The sequence below is a fragment of the Bos indicus genome, chromosome 13 (genome assembly GCF_029378745.1).
Source record: "Bos indicus isolate NIAB-ARS_2022 breed Sahiwal x Tharparkar chromosome 13, NIAB-ARS_B.indTharparkar_mat_pri_1.0, whole genome shotgun sequence".
In the NCBI taxonomy this organism is placed as follows: Eukaryota; Metazoa; Chordata; class Mammalia; order Artiodactyla; family Bovidae; genus Bos; species Bos indicus.
In genome coordinates, this window is record NC_091772.1 from 53,521,407 (window position 1) to 53,542,555 (window position 21,149).

The 21,149-nt window shown below is 39.8% G+C and overlaps 1 protein-coding gene across 2 annotated transcripts in view; it reads left to right on the top strand.

Annotated features, from left to right (window-relative positions):
- The window catches only part of SIRPB1 (signal regulatory protein beta 1), a 150,151-nt gene that overhangs the window by 103,308 nt on the left and 25,694 nt on the right, over positions 1-21,149 (top strand). The window contains exon 1 of one of the 2 annotated variants that reach the window (XM_070801224.1): positions 10,351-10,480. The exons of the other annotated variant lie outside the window; for it this stretch is intronic. Coding sequence (XP_070657325.1) covers positions 10,411-10,480 — 70 coding nt within the window. The 5' untranslated portion in view covers positions 10,351-10,410. Of the gene's footprint in view, positions 1-10,350; positions 10,481-21,149 lie in introns of those variants that run through there. 2 annotated transcript variants of the gene reach the window in all.

Consider the following 21,149-nt stretch of genomic DNA (forward strand, 5'->3'; position numbering starts at 1 on the left):
TCACTTTCATGCATTGGAGAAGGAAATGGCAAACCATTCCAGTGTTCTTGCCTGGAGAATCCCAGGGACCGGAGAGTCTGGTGGGCTGCCATCTATGGGGTCGCACAGAGTCGGACACGACTGAAGTGACTTAGCATAGCGTTAGTCTTAGAGACGAAGAAGATGGGAGCCTTCCTGGACTGGCAAGAGGAATACAGGACAAATATAAAAGTCACACGATGCTCCAGCCTCAAGGGAGAGTTGTGAACCACCTTTTTTATTCCAAATGTATCTTGGAATTCTCAGAGGTTTCTGATTCTCATGCTTTATTTAGTATTATTTGAAGTTTTTCCAAGTAAGTTCTTTAGGACCCTAGAGGTGAGGGTTCAAGGTATGGAGGTGGGATAAAGGTCAAAGTTTTGAGACTCAAACTTCAAAGAACCTCTCCATAAACTGTTGTGTGTCAGTTATCATGTGGTATGTCCCTGACCCTGAGGCATGGAGCTTGAAACTGGCCTTTCCTCCACCTCATAGAGAATCAAATACATCAAGAAAACGGGTTTCCACTGAGCCTCTGATCATGAACAACCCTTAATTTTTCAGAGCACATTTACTTTAATCCAGAGCATTTGCAAGTGTGATTTCATTTTGACATGTAAATATTTAAAATCACTAAGTTTGGATAAGCATTTTCTATCCCAAAATATTAAAAAATGTAAAAAATTTCCATGGAACTATCTGCCATACCATCTTTGCAAACTGCTAACATTTTTCTGTTATAACCTGTTGTTCCTTTTAAAACTACTGTCCTGCACTTGGTGTCCATAATTTCAAACATGATTTTATTCTTCTGTAATATTTGCGTAAATCCTCAAGCAATTTATATTACTTGCATCTCTTAAATGTCATACAAATTCTATTACACTGTATACAGCATTTACTTTTTATACTTAACAAGGTTTGTGGGTTTTGTTCATGTTGATGTTCAAATTCCACTGCTCTGTAGTTTCTATTTTAGGAATACGCGACAATGTATTGATTCTTCTCATGATGGGTATTAACACTTTATCTAATGTTTTGCTAGTACAATTGTACACAAATGTTCTTCTCTTTTCTTCCTTGGCACATATGGGAGAGTCCCTCTTCCTTTGGTGTGATCCGCAGAGTGGACTGTTGGTATCATTTGGAGAGCTGTTATTTTTAAAAAAAGGTTTTGATCTTGATCAAGTTTCATTCTTTCCATTTATGTCTTTGATATCATTATTTGTGTGTGTGTGTGTTTGTGTGTGTGCTAGTATATAGGTTGGGATCTTTTTTTTTTTTCTTCCACAATGATAAATTATCCAGCACACACTGATAGGCATAGCCACTTTGCCATACATCATTTCCATAAATTTCTGGTTATTTTAATGAAGATTTTGTTCCTTTGAGCTACTTGGCTCTCTCTGACCAAACTACTCTGTCTTAGTTAGACTGACATTATAATAATTTTTGATATCACAGTGGGGCAAAATTTCCCACCTTTGCCTGTTGTTTAAAACGGCCATGGCTACTTTTGTCCCAAATGGATTTTGCTTTGTTTTATGCTTTTTAAAAAATGAAGTATAGTCGATTTACAGTATTATGTTAAAAATCAGGTATACGTAGCAATTCAAGAGTTTTATAGGTTTTATTCCATTTTAAAGTTACTACAGGAAGGGACCGGGTCTTTCCCGCCGGAGCACGGCCTCAGCCACGTTGGTCCCCTCAGCCTCCTTCGTGTCTTTTCCCTGCAGGGCAATGCAGGGCCGGGGGCTGGGACTGGCAACCTTTCTGGCCAGAGGGACCTTCCCCATCCTCTAACTTCTGAGCAGCCTGTACCCTGCATGCAAGGTCATGGTTTGCAGAAATAATAAAAGCACATCATCAACAGCTCATGCATTGCCTCCATGTGGACCCAGAGGGCAAGCACAGATGAAGAGCAGACACTGACTTCACACTTCTGACAGGTCACGGTTTGCTAAAATAATAAACAGGCGTGATCAATAGCTCATACATTGCCTTGGTGTGGACCCAGAGTGCAAGCACAGAGGAAGAGCAGACACTGACTTCACACTTCTGATAGAGGAGGCAGAGTGAAGGAGAGGATGAGGAGGGAAACTGGGACGTCGGTCATCTCTGGGCATTGGTGTTGGGAACCATTTTGGTAATAAAATCAAAGCATGTGATCAACAGTTCGTACATTATCTTGGTATGGACCCAGAGAGCAAGCACAGATGAAGAGCAGACACTGATCTCACACTTCTGATAAGTGCAGTCAGAAAATCAAAAGGCGTGATCGACAGCTCATTTAGCCTTGGTGTGGTCCCAGAGTACAAGCACAGATGAAGACCAGACACTGACTTCACACTTCTGATGGTTCACAGTTGGATAAGAAAGTCAGAGGTCGTGATCAACAGCTCATACATTGCCTCTGTGTGGACCCAGAGTGCAAGCACAGACGAAGACCAGACACTGGCTTCACACCTTTGATAGCAGGTCAGTCATGTCTGCCTCTTTGCAACCCCACCGACTGCAGCACGCCAGGCTTCCCCAGCCATCAGCAACTCCTGGAGCTTGCTCAGACTCATCTCCATTGAGTCGCCAGGCTTCCCCAGCCATCAGCAACTCCTGGAGCTTGCTCAGACTCATCTCCATTGAGTTGGTGATGCCATCCTACCATCTCATCCTCTGTGGTCCCCTTTTCTGCCTGCTTTCAATGTTTCAGGTATACTTAGTTACTGCAGTTTTTCATTGTAGTGATGAGAAGTGTTCTGCCTGTGCGATTCACGTATCAACCCATTTGTAAGTTCCAACACCCCTGAACTCAGTTTAAAACTCAAGCCCAGAAAGACCATTAGTTTACTGGATCCGATTTCACACATCTGATAAGTGTGCAACAGAACTCCCATGTGTACTTGTGTTTCACTCCTTTGCCTTTTACAAAGATGAGTTTCCTAAGTGTTTTATTTTTTAATATAAATTTATTTATTTTAATTGGAGGCTAATTACTTTACAATATTGTGTTGATTTTGCCATACATCAGCATGAATCTGCCACGGGTGCACACGTGTTCCCCATCCTGAACCCCCCCTCCCACCTCCCTCCCTGCACCATCCCTCTGGGTCATCCCAGTGCACCAGCCCCGAGCATCCTGTATCATGCATTGAACCTGGACTGGCGATTTGTTTCATATATGATATTATACATGTTTCAATGCCATTCTCCCAAATCATCCCACCCTCTCCCTCTCCCACAGAGTCCAAAAGACTGTTCTATACATCCGTGTCTCTTTTTCTGTCTCGCATACAGGGTTTTCATTACCATCTTTCTAAATTCCATATATATGCATTAGTATAATGTATTGGTGTTTTTCTTTCTGGCTTACTTCACTCTGTATAATAGGCTCCAGTTTCATCCACCTCATTAGAACTGATTCAAATGTATTCTTTTTAATGGCTGAGTAATGCTCCATTGTGTATATGTACCACAGCTTTCTTATCCATTCATCTGCTGATGGACATCTAGGTTGCTTCCATATATAAACAGTGCTGTGATGAACATTGGGGTACACGTGTCTCTTTCAATTCTGGTTTCCTCAGTGTGTATGCCCAGCAATGGGATTGCTGGGTCATAAGGCAGTTCTATTTCCAGTTTTTTAAGGAATCTCCACACTGTTCTCCATAGTGGCTGTACTAGTTTGCATTCCCACCAACAGTGTAAGAGGGTTCCCTTTTCTCCACACCTTCTCCAGCATTTATTGCTTGTAGACTCTAGTGTTTAAAATGAATTTATACTGGTGCCATGGAAATGCGTTATTAATGCTATTAGTGAGCAAAGGCAGGGTTACTTAGTAACCTGAAACCTTTTAAATCTATCAAAATAGCCTGATATTTTCACAAACCCTAGAGCTAGGAAGGATTTTGAGGTGATCTTGTTTATCCCCTGGTTGCTGAAGGAAAAACCTTCTGTCTTTCTATGCTGGAATCTCTGAAGTATGATATGAAACTTCGTATGTGAAATGTATTTTGTTATATAGCCCCTTCTAGTTAAGAAACTTTGTTCATACCTCATTGAAATCTCTGTTGAGAAGGTTCCAGCAGAAACTCATTTGTCGTTTCTTCATAGGAAGAAAACTAGTGCTGTCAAATGCTTGTTCTGTATTATTATTCTGGTTATAACACAGGGTAGGCTCAGTAATATGAAAGAGGAATAGGTTATTATTTGTTTGTAATTGTAATATTAGGTTGGTGCAAAAATATTTGCACTTTTGCATTGTTGAACTTTGCCCTTTATATTGGCATACATTGTTTAATAAATGTGGTTATGTTATACATCAAAAAAATAATCAAGTTGTTACAAAATAATGGCTATATTTCCTTGTGCTGTACAATATGTCCTTGTTGCTAATTTATACAGAGCAATTTGTATCTCTTAGTTCATAACCCTACCCTTCCATAACCCTATCCCTTTCTCTCTCCCCACTGGAAACTACTAGTTTGTTTTCTATATCTGAGTCTGTTTCTGTTTTGTTACATATATTCATTATATTTATTATATTTATATTATTTTTTTGATAACACAAGAGATAACATAGATTATTTGTCCTTCTCTGTCTGACTTATTTCACTAAGGCAGTGGCACCCCACTCCAGTACTCTTGCCTGGCAAATCCCATGGACGGAGGAGCCTGGTAGGCTCCAGTCCATGGGATCGCTGAGAGTCAGACACGACTGAACGACTTCACTTTCACTTTTCACTTTCATTTATTGGAGAAGGAAATGGCAACCCACTCCAGTGTTCTTGCCTGGAGAACCCCAGGGACAGGGGAGCCTGGTGGGCTGCCATCTCTGGGGTCGCACAGAGTCGGACACGACTGAAGCGACTTAGCAGTAGCAGCAGCAGCATAATGCCCTGCAGGTCCATCCACATTGTTGCAAATGGCAGAATTTCATTCTTTATTTTAAACGCCTGAGTAATCCATTGCATACCACATTTTCTTTATCTGTTGATAGTTAGATTGCTTCCATTCCTCAGCTATTATAACTAAAGCTGTTATTAATATTGAGATGCATATATCTTTCTGGGTTAATGTTTCTGTTTTCTTTGGATAGAGTGGAATTGCTGGAAAACATGGTCACTCTCTTTAGCTTTTTGAGGTACCTCTGTGTTGTTTTCCACAATGGCTGCACCGATTTACAATTCCACCAACAGTGTATGAGTGATTGCCTTTCTCCACACTTTTACCTGTATTGTTATTTGTAGAATTTTTGATGATAGTCATTTTGACAGGTGTCAGGTGATGTCTCACCTTATTTGCAATTCTCTAATGATTAACAATACTGAGCATCTTCTCATGTGAGTATTGGCCATGTGTATGTCTTCTTTGGAAAATGTCTACTCAGGTCTTTTACTGATTTTTATTTATATTGAGTTTTATGATCTATTTATATATGTTTTAGACATATTTATATATTTTGGATATATATTTTGGATATTGCCCATACAATATGCAAAATATTTTCCTCCATTCACTAGGTTGTGTTTTCACTTTGTCGATGATCTCCTTTGATGTGCAAAAGCTTTCAATTTTAATTAGGTCCCATTTGTTTATATTTGCTTTGTGTTAGAAGACAGATCTCAAAAATATTGCTACAATTTATGTCAAAGAGTGTTCTGCCTAAGTTCACATCTAGGATTTATATGGCTTCCATGTTGCATGTAGTTCTTTAATCCATTTATAGTTACTTTTGTGTATAGAAAGTAAACATATTTCTGTACATTAATCTTCTATTCTGAAACTTTACTGAGCTCTTATTTTAATTCTAATAGCTTATTTTTTGTGGTGACATTAGGATTTTGTCTTCAATTCAGTTGAGTCGCTCAGTCATGTCTGACTCTTTGTGACCCCATGGACTACAGCACACCAGGCCTCCCTGTCCATCACCAACTCCCAGAGTTTACTCAGACTCATGTCCATTGAGTCAGTGATGCCATCCAACCATCTCATCCTCTGTCGTCCCCTTTTTCTCCCACCTTCGATCTTTCCCAACATCAGGGTCTTTTCAAATGAGTCAGCTCTTCGAATCAGGTGGCAAAAGTATTGGAGTTTCAGCTTCGACATCAGAATTTTGTCTAGATAATATCATATCATCTGAAAACAGTAACTGTTTTGCTTTTTCCCTTTCCAATTTTGATGCCTTTTATACTTTTCTTGTCTGATTGCTCTGGATAGTCTTCCAATACTGTGCTTAATATTATTAGAATTAGTAAGGGTGGGCATCATTGTCTTGTTCCTGGATGTAGTGGGAAGGCTTTTTCTAAATGCAGTGGGAAGGCTTTCAGCTTTTCACCATTTAGTATGATGCTAACTCTGGGTTTGTCATAAATGGCCTTTATTTTGTTGAGACATATTCCCTTTATACTAACTTTGATGAGAATTTTTAGCATGAATGGATGTTGAATTTGGTTTCAACATTAAAAAAAAGTTTTTTTTTGTTTCTGTTGAGATGATCATGTAATTTTTATCCTCAATTTTGTTAATGTGGTGTATTGCATTGATTGATCTGTGAATACTGAACCATCCTTGCTTCCCTGGGATAAATTCTCCCTGCACATGGTATATGATCTTTTTCATATATTACTGAATCAGTTTGTTAATATTCTATTGAGGATTTTTCATACTCATCAGGGATGTTGGGCTGTTATGATCTTTTTTTATCATGTGTTATCTGGTTTTTATGTCACAGTAATGGTGAACTCATAGAATGAATTTGTAAATATTCTGTCCTCTTCAATCTCTGAAATAGTTTAAGAAGGATAGCATTAACTCTTCTTTGTATTTCTGGTAATAGTCTCCTATGAAGCCATCAAGTTCTAGCTTTTAGGTGTGCTGGTAATTTAAAATCCAATTTCACTACCCATGATTAGTGTTCAGATTATCTCTTTCTTTCTGATTCAGTCTTGAAAGGTTGTATGTTTTTAGAAACTTGTCCATTTCTTCTAGATTGTCAAACTTGTTGCTATAACTGGTCATCATACTCTCATGACTTTTTTGCATTTCTCTGATATCAGTTGTTATTTCTCCTTGTAGTTTCTTATTTTGTTTCAGTCCACTCCCTTTTCTTCTTGATGAGCCTGTCTAAAGGTTTATCAATTTTGTTTATCTTTTCCAAAATCCAGCTCTGTGCATTCATTCATGCTAAGTCATTTCAGTTGTGTCTGACTATTTGTGACCCCATGAACTATAGCTCACCAGGCTCCTCTGACCACAGGATTCTCCAGGCAAGGACACTGGAGTAGGTTGCCACGCCATCCTCCAGGGGATCTTCCTGTCCTAAGGATCAAAACTGAGTCTCTTATGTCTCCTGCATTGTTGGGTTCTTTACCACTAATGTCACCTGGAAAGCCCAAAAACCTGTTCTAGATTTCATTTACCTTTTCTGTTGTTTTTTGATCTCTATTTTAGTTATATCTTCCTTGATTTTTCTTGTTTCCTTCCTTCTGCTGACATTTGGCTTTGTTCCCTTTTCCAGTTCTTTCAAGTGGTAGATTAGGTAGTTTATTTGATAATTTCCATATATCTTGAGGTGGGCCTATATTGCTATGCTGCTGCTGTTAAGTCGCTTCAGTCGTGTCCGACTCTGTGCGACCCCACAGATGGAAGCCCACCAGTCCCCACCATCCCTGGGATTCTCCAGGCAAGAACACTGGAGTGGGTTGCCATACATATTGCTATAAACTTCTCTTATCAAACTACTTTAGCTGCATCTCATAGATTTTGGAAAGTTGCATTTTTATTTTCCTGTGCTCATGATATTTTCTGGTTTCCTCTTTGATTTTTTCATTCTCTCCAGATGTTTGTGCTTTTCCCACTTTTTTCCCTGTAATTGATTGCTACTTCCATATCATAGTGGTTGTCAAAAATGCTTACTCTTTCTAAATAGGTGCTTCTGCATTAGGTGAATATATGTTAATGAGTTTAATATCCTCTTCGTGTATTGATTGATTTATCCTTATATAATGCCTTTTGGTCTTTTGTTTTAGCCTTTGCTTTAAAGTCTATTTTGTCTTTTATGAGTATTGATATCCCTTTTTTCTTGGCATTCCATTTGTAAAAATTTAATTGTCATCCCCTCAGTTTCAGTCTCCAAATGTACTTTAGAATCACACTTTCAAATTTCATGAAAAATTGTTTTAGAATAATTTTTTTGATCACACTGAATTTATATACTAATTTGAGAAAATTGAAATCTTTTCTCATATTCAGTTTTCTCATTCATGATTTGATATATCTCTATTAATTTGTTTTAAAGTTATTTTAAATTCACAATTTTGCAATTGCTTTTTCCCTGAATGATCTTATGCATCTCTAGTTGAGGCTATTATTAATACTTTCTTATTCATTGAATTTTTAAAAATTATTATTACTGTTTTTAATAGTTTTGACTACTGTATAGGATTATAATTGAAGTAGATCATGAATGTTTGATCAAGCCACATTACAGAACTTTTACCATTGCTAACAGTAAGGGCATTCTTTTTATGTGTAACTCTCTTAAGATGAAACCTCCAAACATCCAAATAGTTTTATCTTTATCAAAGACTCATAAGCAAACAGTTTACAAGTCCAATAGTTCTACATATGAAGTTATACATGTGAAAACGGGAGTCTCTAAATTCGTGCATTTCTACTTCTGAGAGGAAGCCAGCTTCAACTCTTTCAACTAATTATTTTAGCCACCTGTCATAAAACATGCTTATTGCTATGTCTTGAAATCTCACTGTTAGGCATTATTCATAGACATCTCAGTATGGAAGCCAGGGAGGTAATATTCTGTTACTCCTGACCTCATGTCACACATGCACATCTTATTCTTTATCACTCTAATATAATTATAATCTTGAATATGTTAATAGACAGTGTCTATGCAATGGCATCCCACTCCAGTACTCTTGCCTGGAAAATCCCATGGACGGAGGACCTGGTAGGCTGCAGTCCGTGGGTTCACGAAGAGTCAGACATGACTGAGCAACTTCACTTTCACTTTTCACTTTCATGCATTGAAGAAGGAAATGGCAAGCCACTCCAGTGTTCTTGCCTGGAGAACCCCAGGGACGGAGGAGCCTGGTGGGCTGCTGTCTAAGGGGTCACACAGAGTCGGACACGACTGAAGTGACGTAGCAGCAGCAGCAGCAGCATGTTATGACTATGAAATTGTTTTTTATATTATAGCTGAGTTTGTTACATTCTTAGCTTTAGCTTATGTTGATCCTGTCTTGTGTATGTTTGTGTAACCACTAGCATGGTCAGATGCAGAATATTTCATAAGCACCAAGTCTCCTATGTGCTAGCCCTTTAAAATAACAAATATCCCCACCAAATCAAAACTCTTGCAAATGCCTTTCTGTTTTCTATATATATATATAATTTGGGGAATGTTATACAAGTAGAGTTAATATTTTGAGACTGGTTTTGCTCACTCAACATAATGCCTTTAAGAGATTTATAATTGCCACACCCATACATAGCTCATTCCTTTGGCTTGCTGAGTAGTATATCCTCATACGGAAAGGTTGTTCACTTATTTTTAAATATTTTGATTTCTTCCACTTTTCTGCTTCAAAGTAAATCTTTTATAACATTTGTACACAGGTTTTGTATGGACACTGTTTTCATTTCTCTGGAATAAATGCCTTAGAGTGTAATTTCTGGGTCATGCAATCTACTTCCTCTCTGTAAAGTGGAAAATTATTCCTTTTTTTTTTTGGATTCAGGCCATAGCCTGAATAGTTGTGAGGTCCACATTGCACTGTTCATTTGGGCTAAGTTTTGCCAGTTACATTGATAAAATGTTGGAATAAGAAATCATTTCAAAAGTACATCTGGTTCCATCCCAAAGTTGAGAAGGCCCTGGTGAGCCCCCTTCCTTTATCCAGGTCAGTCAGTAGATCTTCACTGAGGCAGGTGCAGAATGAGACTGAAATCCAGCTACAACCTAGGGTCCTAGAATTGGGACTTCGGAACTCAGCCCCCAGCCACATATCCTTCCTGGGGTCTGTGAGTTTGCCTGGGGCTCCCATTTGGGAGTCACCATAAATGTGGAGAGGAACCCAGGGGAGGCAACAGAGGCCCGGGGTGGGGCCAGAGTTTTATTTCTGCTAGGCCTGTTCAGTCTCTGAAAATGTAAGATGAGTAACTAGCTATATTTTCTGCCTGATTTCTATTTCACATCTGAAGCAGGAACTGTCTTGAACCTAGAAATATATTGCAATCTCATAGCCATTTGACCCTATCATAGGCACTTCCTCTTATACCATAGTGGGTGGGGCTTCTTTCCTTTCCACAGAGCACAGAAGTTCATGTTCTCCCAGCTCACACATTTGGACAGAGCAGATTCCTCAGGCCTCCACGATGCCCATCCTTGCCTCCTCATTACACACTCCTCCTTGCCTGCTAATGATTCTACTGCTGGGATTCATAGGTGAGCATTTCTTGGGATAGAATCCCTTTCCCTGCCCTCTGGACCTCCCCACTGCCCTGCACTTTTAGAGTTTCCATGTAAACATGGGTGTGCCACCAAGGACAGCCGCAGAAGGCCAAAGACTGGGCATTATCTGAAAGCATGAAATCAGGGATTTGAGTGTTTTCTCTGCGGATCCATCACCTCCAGCTGCTTAGCAGAGGTATCCAAATGTATGATGCTTCAAATACCAGCAATGACAAATTTATGTGCATTAACTTGTATAATCCTCACAACATCCCATATGATAAATGACCATTACTCCTGATTTGCAGATGAGGAGATTGAGGCAGAGAGTAACTTGCCCGATATTAACTGACCTAAGGCATTGGCAGCATGAGATTCAAATCTAAAGTGTCCAGCTCAAGCTGATTCTTTTAATCATATCATGCAACTCAGCTTCTCAGAGAATCCTAATGGCAGAAAAATCAGAAGATACTGAGAAATAAACAGTAGATTAGTCTTCACCCATCATGCTACTAAGAGAACAGAAGCATTCAAATCGTGCATTGTGTACTCCCAAGTTTTGGTCAATGATGTGTTGAATGGTTCCCATGCGTTGAAGTTTGCACTAAGTCTTTAACAGGTATTGTAATTTCATTTGATTCTCAAAACAACCTGTATACTACAATGCTAGGCTATTCTCTAATACATGTTTGTGGATGCATGTATTTATGTGTGTGTGTGTGTGTGTGTGAGTATGAGGAAGTCTTTTCAGACACATGGGATTTCAAAAAGACTTCTTTAATTTTTAAGTGTATATGAAATGATATAAATATATGTTAAGTTTTTGCTTTCAACAACAAAAAAAGTGTTTGCTTTCTACTTCTCTATAAACCTCTCTCACCCAAACTGTTACTTAAGACAAGAATACTTTTCTCCTGGTAAATGAGCAGAATTTTATGCATTGCTATCTTAGAGTCCCCTCTTTCGTGCTGGTTAAGGATGAGGAGGAATGGAGGCTAAAAAGAACTCAGAGACTCTTACCTATATGATCTGTATATCCATATCTATATCTGTAATTATAACCACATCCCTGTCTATAACTTTATCTATATCACCTAATGCTAGTTGAAGCTTCTATTCCTCAGGATATCTAATGAGTAATAACAATTCATTTTCTTAAACATTCATCATGGGCCAGAGCTGGAAATTCCCATGGTTGCTAACTCATGTGATCATTATATCCAAGGTGGATCCTCTTGTCATCCCTACCTTACAGATAATAAAACTGAGCAAGGAGAAGTTCAAGAACACTCAGTGTTACCTGATATGGTTTGAACTCAAGACATCTGATAGTAGAGCGCGTGGGTTTAACCATTGCTCTTCTAGATACTGTGACCCTTCTTCCATCCCAAGATACTTCTGTGGCTTCTGCCAGTGGGTCTGATGAAGGGGAAGGGTGGAGTAGAGGGTTTGTGGTTTTCTTCTCCTTGGCCCTTCTTTTTGCTTCCTCATACAAGCAAGTTCCTTTTTTTCACCAAGTTATTTACATGGAAAACTCAACTTCTGACATAACTTCTACGGAGATTAACTGCTTAAAATAGAGCTCATTGTCTTGGGGAGTTGTCACACTGGGCAGTTCACATATCATACATATATTACTTTGATATTTAGTATATGGCAGGAAGGAACTTGGGGTAAATTGTTGAATCAAAGAGACAAACTAATTGCCCGCATTGATGTTTATCTTAGTGAAAGAAATGACAATAAACAATAGACTTATAATTCAGCAAATAATACAGAATATTAGAAAATGCTACATGTTAGGAAAGAGTAGCTGACATGTAAAAAATGAAATTAGTTTGTTCTTTAACTTCATACCCAAAAATAAGCTCAAAATGCATTAAAGACCTAAATTTGAGACTTGACACTATAAAGCTCCTAGAGAAAAATATAATCGGAACACTCTTTGACATAAATCAGAACAATATCTTTTTTGATCTATCTCCCAGAATGGAAATAAAAACAAAAATAAACAAATGAGACCTACTTAAACTCAAAAGTTTTTGCATAATAAAGAAACAACAAACAAAATGAAGGGCAACCCACAGATTGAGAGAAAATATTTGCAAATGATGTGACTGAAAATGGGCTAGTCTCCAAAATTTACAAACAGCTCATGACACTTCATAGAACCAAAGCAAAAAAAACACTCAAAAAATTAGCAGAAGACCTAAATAGACATCTCTCCAAAGAAGACATACAGTTGGCCAATAGGTACTTGAAAAGATGTCAATGTAATAAAATGCAAATCAAAACTAAAGTGAGATATCACTTCATATTGGTGAATGGCTTTCATCAAAAACCCACAAACAATAAATTCTGGAGCCAGTGTGGGGAGACGGGAACCCTCCTGCACTGTTGGTAGGAATGTAAATTGGCACCGCTACTACAGAGAACAGTATTCACTCAGTTGCTCAGTGATGTCTGGCTCTTTGTGACTCTTGGACTATAGCCCACCAGGCTCCTCTGTCCATGGAATTTTTCAGGCAAGAATACAGGAGTTGGTTGCCATTCCCTACTCATGGGATCTTCCTGACCCAGAGATTGAACCCATGTCTCTTGGGTCTCTTGTGTTGGCCTTTACCACTGTGCCACCTGGGAAGCCCCAGAGAACAGTATGGAGGTTCCTTAGAAAACTAAAAATAGAGCTACCACCCTGCAATCCCAGTCCTGGGCATATATCCGGACATGAGCTACCATATGACCCTGCAATCCCAGTCCTGGACATGATCTGAAAAGATACATGCACCCCAGTGTTCACTGCAGCACTGTTTACAATAGCCAAGACATGGAAGCAAGCTAAACATCCATCAGCAGAGGAATGGATAAAGATGTGGTATGTATATATGGTCGAATAGTCCTCAGCCATAAAAGGAATGAAATAATGTCATTTGGAACAACATGGATGGACCTAGAGAGTATCATACTGAATGAAGTAAGTCAGAGAAGGAGAAATATCATGACATCTCTTATATGTGGAATCCATAAAGACATGATACAAATGAACTACAAAACAGAAACATACAGACTTCAAGAATGAGCTTACGGTTGTGGGAAGAAGAATGGGGGGAAGGGATAGTGGTACAGTTTGGGATGGACATGTACAGTCTGCTGTACTTAAAACGTAAAATCAGCTGTATAGCACATGGAACTCTGCTCAATGTTATGGGGAAGCCTGTATGAGAGGGGAGGTTGGGGGTGAATATATGCATATGCATATATGGTATATACATATACATATATATGCATATGTATGGCTGAGTCCCTTCACTGTTCACCTGAAACTATTACAGCATTGTTTTTTAATTGGCTGTACCCCAATACAAAATAAAAAATTAAAAAGAAAACAAAACAAAGAATAATTGGATAACTGAATTGGGAGAATTTGTTGGGTGGGATGTATTTTAAACCTGGTAGTCTTGCATGGGCATCACAGAGATGGGGCAGTTTGAAAGAAAGTTCTGGGATGAGCATTGTGGTTATCTCGGGGAGGAGCCTTCCTGACAGGGAGCAGCATGTGCAGAGGCCCTGAGAATAGAATCATCCTCCTGTGCTGAAGGATTTGGGCTTTTGCTCTGAGTGAAAGTATTGCCATTGCGGCTTTGAAGAGAGAAGTGACTTGATCTGACATGAGTTTTAATTTATTTGAGCATTTGATTGAGAATAGACACAGGGAGCTTCCCTGTAGCTCAGCTGGTGAAGAATCCACCCACAATGCAAGAGACTCTGGTTCAATTCCTGGGACAGAAGATCCCCTGGAGAAGGGATAGGCTACCCACTCCAGTATTCTTAGGCTTCCCTGGTGGCTCAGAAGGTAAAGAATCCACCTGCAATGAGGGAGCCCTGGGTTGGGAAGATGCCCTGGAATCGCATGGCAACCTGCTCCAGTATTCTTGCCTGGAGAATCCCCATGGACAGAGGAACCTGGTGGGCTACAGTCAATAGGGTCGCAAAGAATTGCACACAACTGAGCGATGAAGCACAGCACAGCACAGCAGAGACTATGCAGGACGTTGATAGAAGCAACTAGAGCATTTGAAGTCATAACATTCATTCAAAAAAAGTAAAAATGGCTTGCACTGAACAGTAGCTAGTAGAGATAAGAGAAAGAGGTCAGATACTGGATGCACACTGAAGAGGAGGCAATAGGATTTTCTGATGCATGGGACTTGGAATGGGAGAGAAAAACTTCAAGGTTTTGATAACTGGGCATCTGAAAGAAAAACTGTGGCTCAGCTGAAATATAGAGGGTAGGGGGGAAATTCACCTCAGTGTTAGACGTGTTAACTGTGAGATGTTTATTTCTGTCCAGAAAGTATGACAAGTTGATAGTTGGACATGCAAGTTCAGAGTTCTGGAAAAATGCCTGGACCAGAGAGGTAATTGGAGAGTTGCTGACATACAGTTGGCAGAATGTTTGCAATCTCCTGGCGCCTCTCACCCTTCTGACCCCTAGTCTCTTCTACCTCTTCCTGTCCCTCCATTTCTCCCTCCAAAGTTCTCTCACGTTTCTTCCCACTTTTGTCTTAGCAGTTCAACTTCCCCAACCTCACTTCTTCTCTCCAGACCTAACAATCTAAATCATCTGAAGCTGTTGGCACATCATAAGACCTGCCCTGTAATAGTATGTCCCCTCCTTGGGAGGTATGACTGGTTACAAGTAGTGCTGAGTGCATGGGTTTATCAGCTCAACTCTGCAAAGTTGAACTACAAAGGAATAGGGAAGAAATAGAAAAGAACCCAGGGTTTGTTTTGGGGCCAAGCAGCCTGCTCCTCTTATTTACATCCCTGGAATGAAACCCATGCTTGCTTAATACAACATTTCAGATAAGAGGGATTGTGTTTGTATTTCTCTATATCTTCAGAAATTGGATAGTCAATGAGGCAGAGAAATCAAGTGGATAGCTTGAACCTGTAGTGAAATAATTGGCCCAATGGTGACTCCTGGCTATTCAACTCATAACTTGCTGTCCAGTCATAATCAATCACCCAGATTCTTTTTTTAAACGTTTTGTTTTGTATTGGAATATACTCAATTAACAATACTATGATAGTTTCAGGTAGACAGTATAGGGACTTAGCCATATGTACATTTGTATCCATTCTCACACTAATTCTCCTCCCATCCAGACTGCTATATAACATTGGCCAGAGTTCCTTGTGCTATACACTTGCATATATACAATGCAATACATTGCATTAACTCTATAAATTACTTTGGGTCAGTCAGTGAGTTCAGTCACTCAGTCATGTCCGACTCTTTCCAACCCCATGGATTGCAGCATTCGAGGCTTCCCTGTCCATCAACAACTCCCGGAGCTTGCATGAACTCATATCCATTGAGTTGGTGATGCCATCCATTTTATCTTCTGTTGTCCCCTTCTCCTCCTGCTTTCAATCTTTCCCAGCATCAGGGTCTTTCCAGTCAGTGAGTTTTTTGCATCAGGTGGCCAAAGTATTGGAGTTTCAGCTTCAGTATCAGTCCTTCCAATGAATATTCAGGACTGATTTCCTTTAAGATTGACTGCTTTGATCTCCTTGCAGTCCAAGGGACTCTCAAGAGTCTTCTCCCACACCACAGTTCAAAAGCATCAGTTCTTCCTCACTCAGCTTTCTTTATAGTCCAACTCTCACATCCATACGTGACCACTGGAAAAACCATAGCTTTGACTAGATGGACCTTTGTTGGTAAAGTAATGTCTCTGCTTTTTAATATGCTGTCTAGGCTTGTCATAGCTATTCTTGCAAGGAGCAAGCACCTTTTAATTTCATGGCTGCAGTCACCATCTGCAGTGATTTTGGAGCCCAAGAAAGTAAAGTCTGTCACTGTTTCCATTGTTTCCCTATCTATTTGCCTAAAGTGATGGGACCAGTAGCCCTGATCTTAGTTTTTTGAATGTTGAGTTTTAAGTCAACTTTTTCACTCTCCTCTTTCATTTTCATCAAGAGGTTCTTTAGTTCTTCTTCACTTCTTGCCTTAAGGGTGATGTCATCTGCCTATCTGAGGTTATTGATATTTATCCCTGCTATTTTGGTTTCAGCTTGTGCTTCATCCAGCCTGGCATTTTGCATGATGTACTCTGCATATAAGTTAAATAAGCAGGGTGACAATATACAGCTTTGACGTGCTCCTTTCTCAATTTGGAACCAGTCTGTTGTTCCATATTCAGGTCTAACTATTGCTTCTTGACCTGCACACAGATTTCTCATGAGGCAGGTCAGGTGGTCTGGTATTCCCATCTCTTTCAGAATTTTCCACAGTTTATTGTGATCCACACAGTCAAAAGGCTTGACATAGTCAATAAAGCAGAAGTAGATGTTTGTCTGGAACTCTTTTTCTTTTTGATGTACCACCAGATATTGGCAATTTGATCTCTGGTTACTCTGCCTTTTCTAAATCCAACTTGAACATCTATAAGTTCACAGTTCATGTACCATTGAAGCCTGGCTTGGAGAAGTTTGAGTATTACTTTGCTAGCATGTGAGATGTGGAGAAGGAAATGGCAACCTACTCCAGTGTTCTTGCCTGGAGAATCCCAGGAACAGGGGAGCCTGGTTGGCTGCCATCTATGGGGTCGCACAGAGTCGGACACGACTGAAGCGACTTAGCAGCAGCAGCAGCAGCGTGTGAGATGAGTGCAATTGTGTGGTAGTTCGAGCATTCTTTGTCATTGCCTTTCTTTGACACTGGAATTAAAACTGACCTTTTCCAGGCCTGTGGCCACTGCTGAGTTTTCCAAATTTGCTGGCATACTGAGTACAGCACTTTCACAGCATCATCTTTTAGGATTTGAAATAGCTCAACTGGAATTCCATCACCTCCACTAGCTTTGTTCGTAGTGATGCTTCCTAAGGCCCACTTGACTTCACATTCCAGGATGTCTGGCTCTAGGTGAGTGATCACACCATCATGCTTATCTGGGTCATGAAGATCTTTTTTGTATAGTTCTTCTGTGTATTCTTGCTACCTCTTCTTAATATCTTCTGCTTCTGTTACGTCCATACCATTTCTATCCTTTATTGAAGTCATCTTTTCATGAAGTGTTAACTTAGTATCTCTAATGATCTTGAAAAGATCTCTACAGTCTTTCTCATTCTGTTGTTGTCCTCTATTTCTTTGCATTGATCACTAAGGAAGGTTTTCTTATCTCTCCTTGATAGTCTTTGGAACTCTGCATTCAAATGGGTATATCTTTCCTGTTCTCCTTTGCCTTAAGCTTCTCTTCTTTTCTCAACTATCTGTAAGGCCTCCTCAGACAACCATTTTGCCTTATTTCATTTCTTTTTCTTGGGGGTGGTCTTGATCACTGCTCCCTGTACAATGTCATGAAACTCTGTCCATAATTCTTCAGGCACTCTGCCTATCAGATCTTATCCCGGGAATCTATTTGTCACTTCCACTGTATAATTGTAAGGGATCTGATTTAGGTCATACCTGAATGGTCTAGTGGTTTTCCCTATTTTCTTCCATTTAAGTCTGAATCTAAGCGACAGTCAGCTCCCAGTCTTATTTTTGCTGACTGTATAGAGCTTCTCCATCTTTGGCTGCAAATAATATAATCAGTCTGATTTCAATATTGACCATCTGGTGATGTCCATGTGTAGAGTCTTCTCTTGTGTTGTCGGAAGAAGGTGTTTGCTATGACCAGTGCATTCTCTTGGGAAAATTTTGTTAGCCTTTGCCCTCTTCATTTTGTACTCCAAGGCCAAATTTGCCTGTTACTCCAGGTATCTCTTGACTTCCTACTTTTGCATTCCAGTCTCCCATGATGACAAGGACATCTTTTTGGAGTGTTAGTTCTAGAAAGTCTTGTATTCAGACCTTAGTGGCTTTGTATTCAGACCTTTAGCATTAGTGTTTGGGACATAGACTTGGATTACTGTGATATTGAATGGCTTGCCTTGAGAATGAACAGAGATCATTCTGTCATTTTTCAGATTGCACCCAAGTACTGCATTTTGGACTCTTGTTTACTCTAAGGGCTACTCCATTTCTTCTAAGATATTCTTGCCCACAGTAGTAGGTATAATGATCACCTGAATTAGATTCACCTATTCCAGTCCATTTTAGTTCACTGGTTCCTCAAATGTCAATGTTCACTCTTGCCATCTCCTGTATGACCACTTCCAATTTACCTTGATTTGTGGACCTAACATACCAGGTTCCTATGCAATATTGTTCTTTATAGCATCAGACTTTACTTCCATCACCAGTCACATCCACAAGTGTTCATTGTTTTTGCTTTGGCTCTGTCTCTTCTTTCTGGAGTTATTTCCCCACTCTTCTCCAGTAGCAATATTGGGCACCTACCAACTGGGGGAGTTCAGCTTTCAGTGTCATATCTTTTTGCCTTTTCATACTGTTCATGAAGTTCTCAAGGGACGAATACTGAAGTGGTTTGTCATTCCCTTCTCCAGTGGACCACATTTTGTCAGAACTCTCCACCATGACCCATCCACCTTGGATGGCCCTACATGGCATGGCTCATAGTTCACTGAGTTAGACAAAGCTATGGTCCATGTGATCAGTTTGATTAGTTTTCTGTGATTGCGGTTTTCATTCTCTCTGCCCTCTGAAGGATAAAGATAAGAACCTTATGGAAGCTTCCTGATGGGAGAACTGACTGTGGGGAAAAACTGGGTCTTGTTCTGATGGGTGGGGCCATGCTCAGTAAATCTTTAATCCAATTTTCTGTTGTTGTGCCCTCCCTGTTATTTGACCTGAGACCAAACTATGGTGGGAGTAATGAAGATAATGGTGACCTGCTTCAAAAGGTCTTTTGCAGGCACTGTTGTATTCAGTGCCCCTGACGCTGCAGCAGGCCACTGTCAACTCACACCTCTGCTGGAAACTCTTCTACACTCACAGGCAAGTCTGGATCAGTCTCTTGTGGGGTCACTGCTCCTTTCTCCTGGGTTCTGGTGCACGCAAGGTTTAGTTTGTGCCAAGAGTCTGTTTCCCCAGTCCTGTGGAAGTTCTGTAATCAAATCCTGCTGGCCTCCAAAGTCAAATTCCCTGGGGATTCTCTGTCCCTTTGCCAGATCCCCAGGTTGGGAAATCTGTTGTGGGTCCTAGAACTTAACAGTGTGAGAATTTATTTGGCATAATTGTTCTGCAGTTTGTGGGTCATCTGCTCAGTGGCTCTATGGTGGGGTTAAGGGTAGTATAGTCACTTAAACAATATTCATCCTTCCAATCTGAGAATGTGGTATATCTTTCCTTATGTGAAGAACCAGAGATCAAATTGCTAGCATTCATTGGATCATAGAGAAAGCAAGGAAATTCCAGAAAAACATCTACTTCTGTTTCATCAACTAGCCTAAAGCCATTGACTGTGTGGATCACAACAAACTGTGGAAAATTCTTAAAGGGATGGGAATACCATACACCTTAATTGTCCTCTGAGAAACCTGTATGTGTCTCCAGAAGCAACAGTTAGAACTGAACATGGAACAACAGACTGATTCCAAATTGGGAAAGGAGTACGTCAAGGCTGTATATTGTCACCCTGCTCATTTAACTTGTATGCAGAGTACATCATGTGAAATGCTGGGCTGGATGAATCACAAGCTGGAATCAAGACTGTTGGGAGAAATATCAACAGCCTCAGATATGCAGATAATAGCACTCTAATGGCAGAAAGTGAAGAGGAAGTAAAGAGCCTCTTGATGAGGGTAAAAGAGGAGAGTGAAAAAGCTGACTTGAAACTCTAAATTCAAAAAACTAAGATCATGACATCTGATCCCATCACTTCAGGACAAACACAATGGGAGAAAGGTGGAAGCAGTGATAGATTTTATTTTCTTGGGCTCCAAAGTCACCATGGATGGTGACAGCAACCATGACATTAAAATATGCTCTTTGGAAGAAAAGACAGCATATTAAAAACCAAAAGCATCATTTTGGTGACAAAGATCTGTATAGTCAAAGCTGTGACTTTTCCATTAGTCATGCACAGATGTGAGAGTTGGACCATAAAGAAGGCTGAGCACTGAAGAATTGATGCTTTGAATTGTGGTCCTGGAGAAGACTCTTGAGAGTCCCTTGGACTGCAAGGAGATCAAAGCAGTCAATCCTAAAGGAAATCAACTCTGAATATTCATTAAAAGGACTGATGCTGAAGCTGAAACTCCAGTCCTAGATCCTGATGCTGGGAAAGATTGAAGGCAAAAGAAGAAGGGGGCAGCAGAAGATGAGATAGTTAGCATCACTGACTCAATGGACATGAATTTGAGAAAACTCTGGGAGATAGTGAAAGGGGAGCTTGGCATGCTGCAGTCCATGGGTTTGCAAAGAATTGGACACAAATTAGCAACTCAATGACATGTGCCTTCTTTGGTTTCTTTCAACAGCATCTTATAGTTTTCAGAGTACATGTCTTATATCTCCTTAAGAATGTTGATTTTTTGGTATTGTATTTTTTCTGATGTGATGGTAAATGGGATGGTTTCTTTCATTTTTCTTTCTGATCTTTTGTTGTTGTATAGAAATGTAACAGATTTCTATGTATTAATTTTATATCCTGCAACTTTACCAAATCCATTGATGAATTCTATTAGTTTTCTGGTGGCATCTTTTTGTTCATTTGTTTGTTGTTTTTTCACTTTAATGAAGAGAATTTAT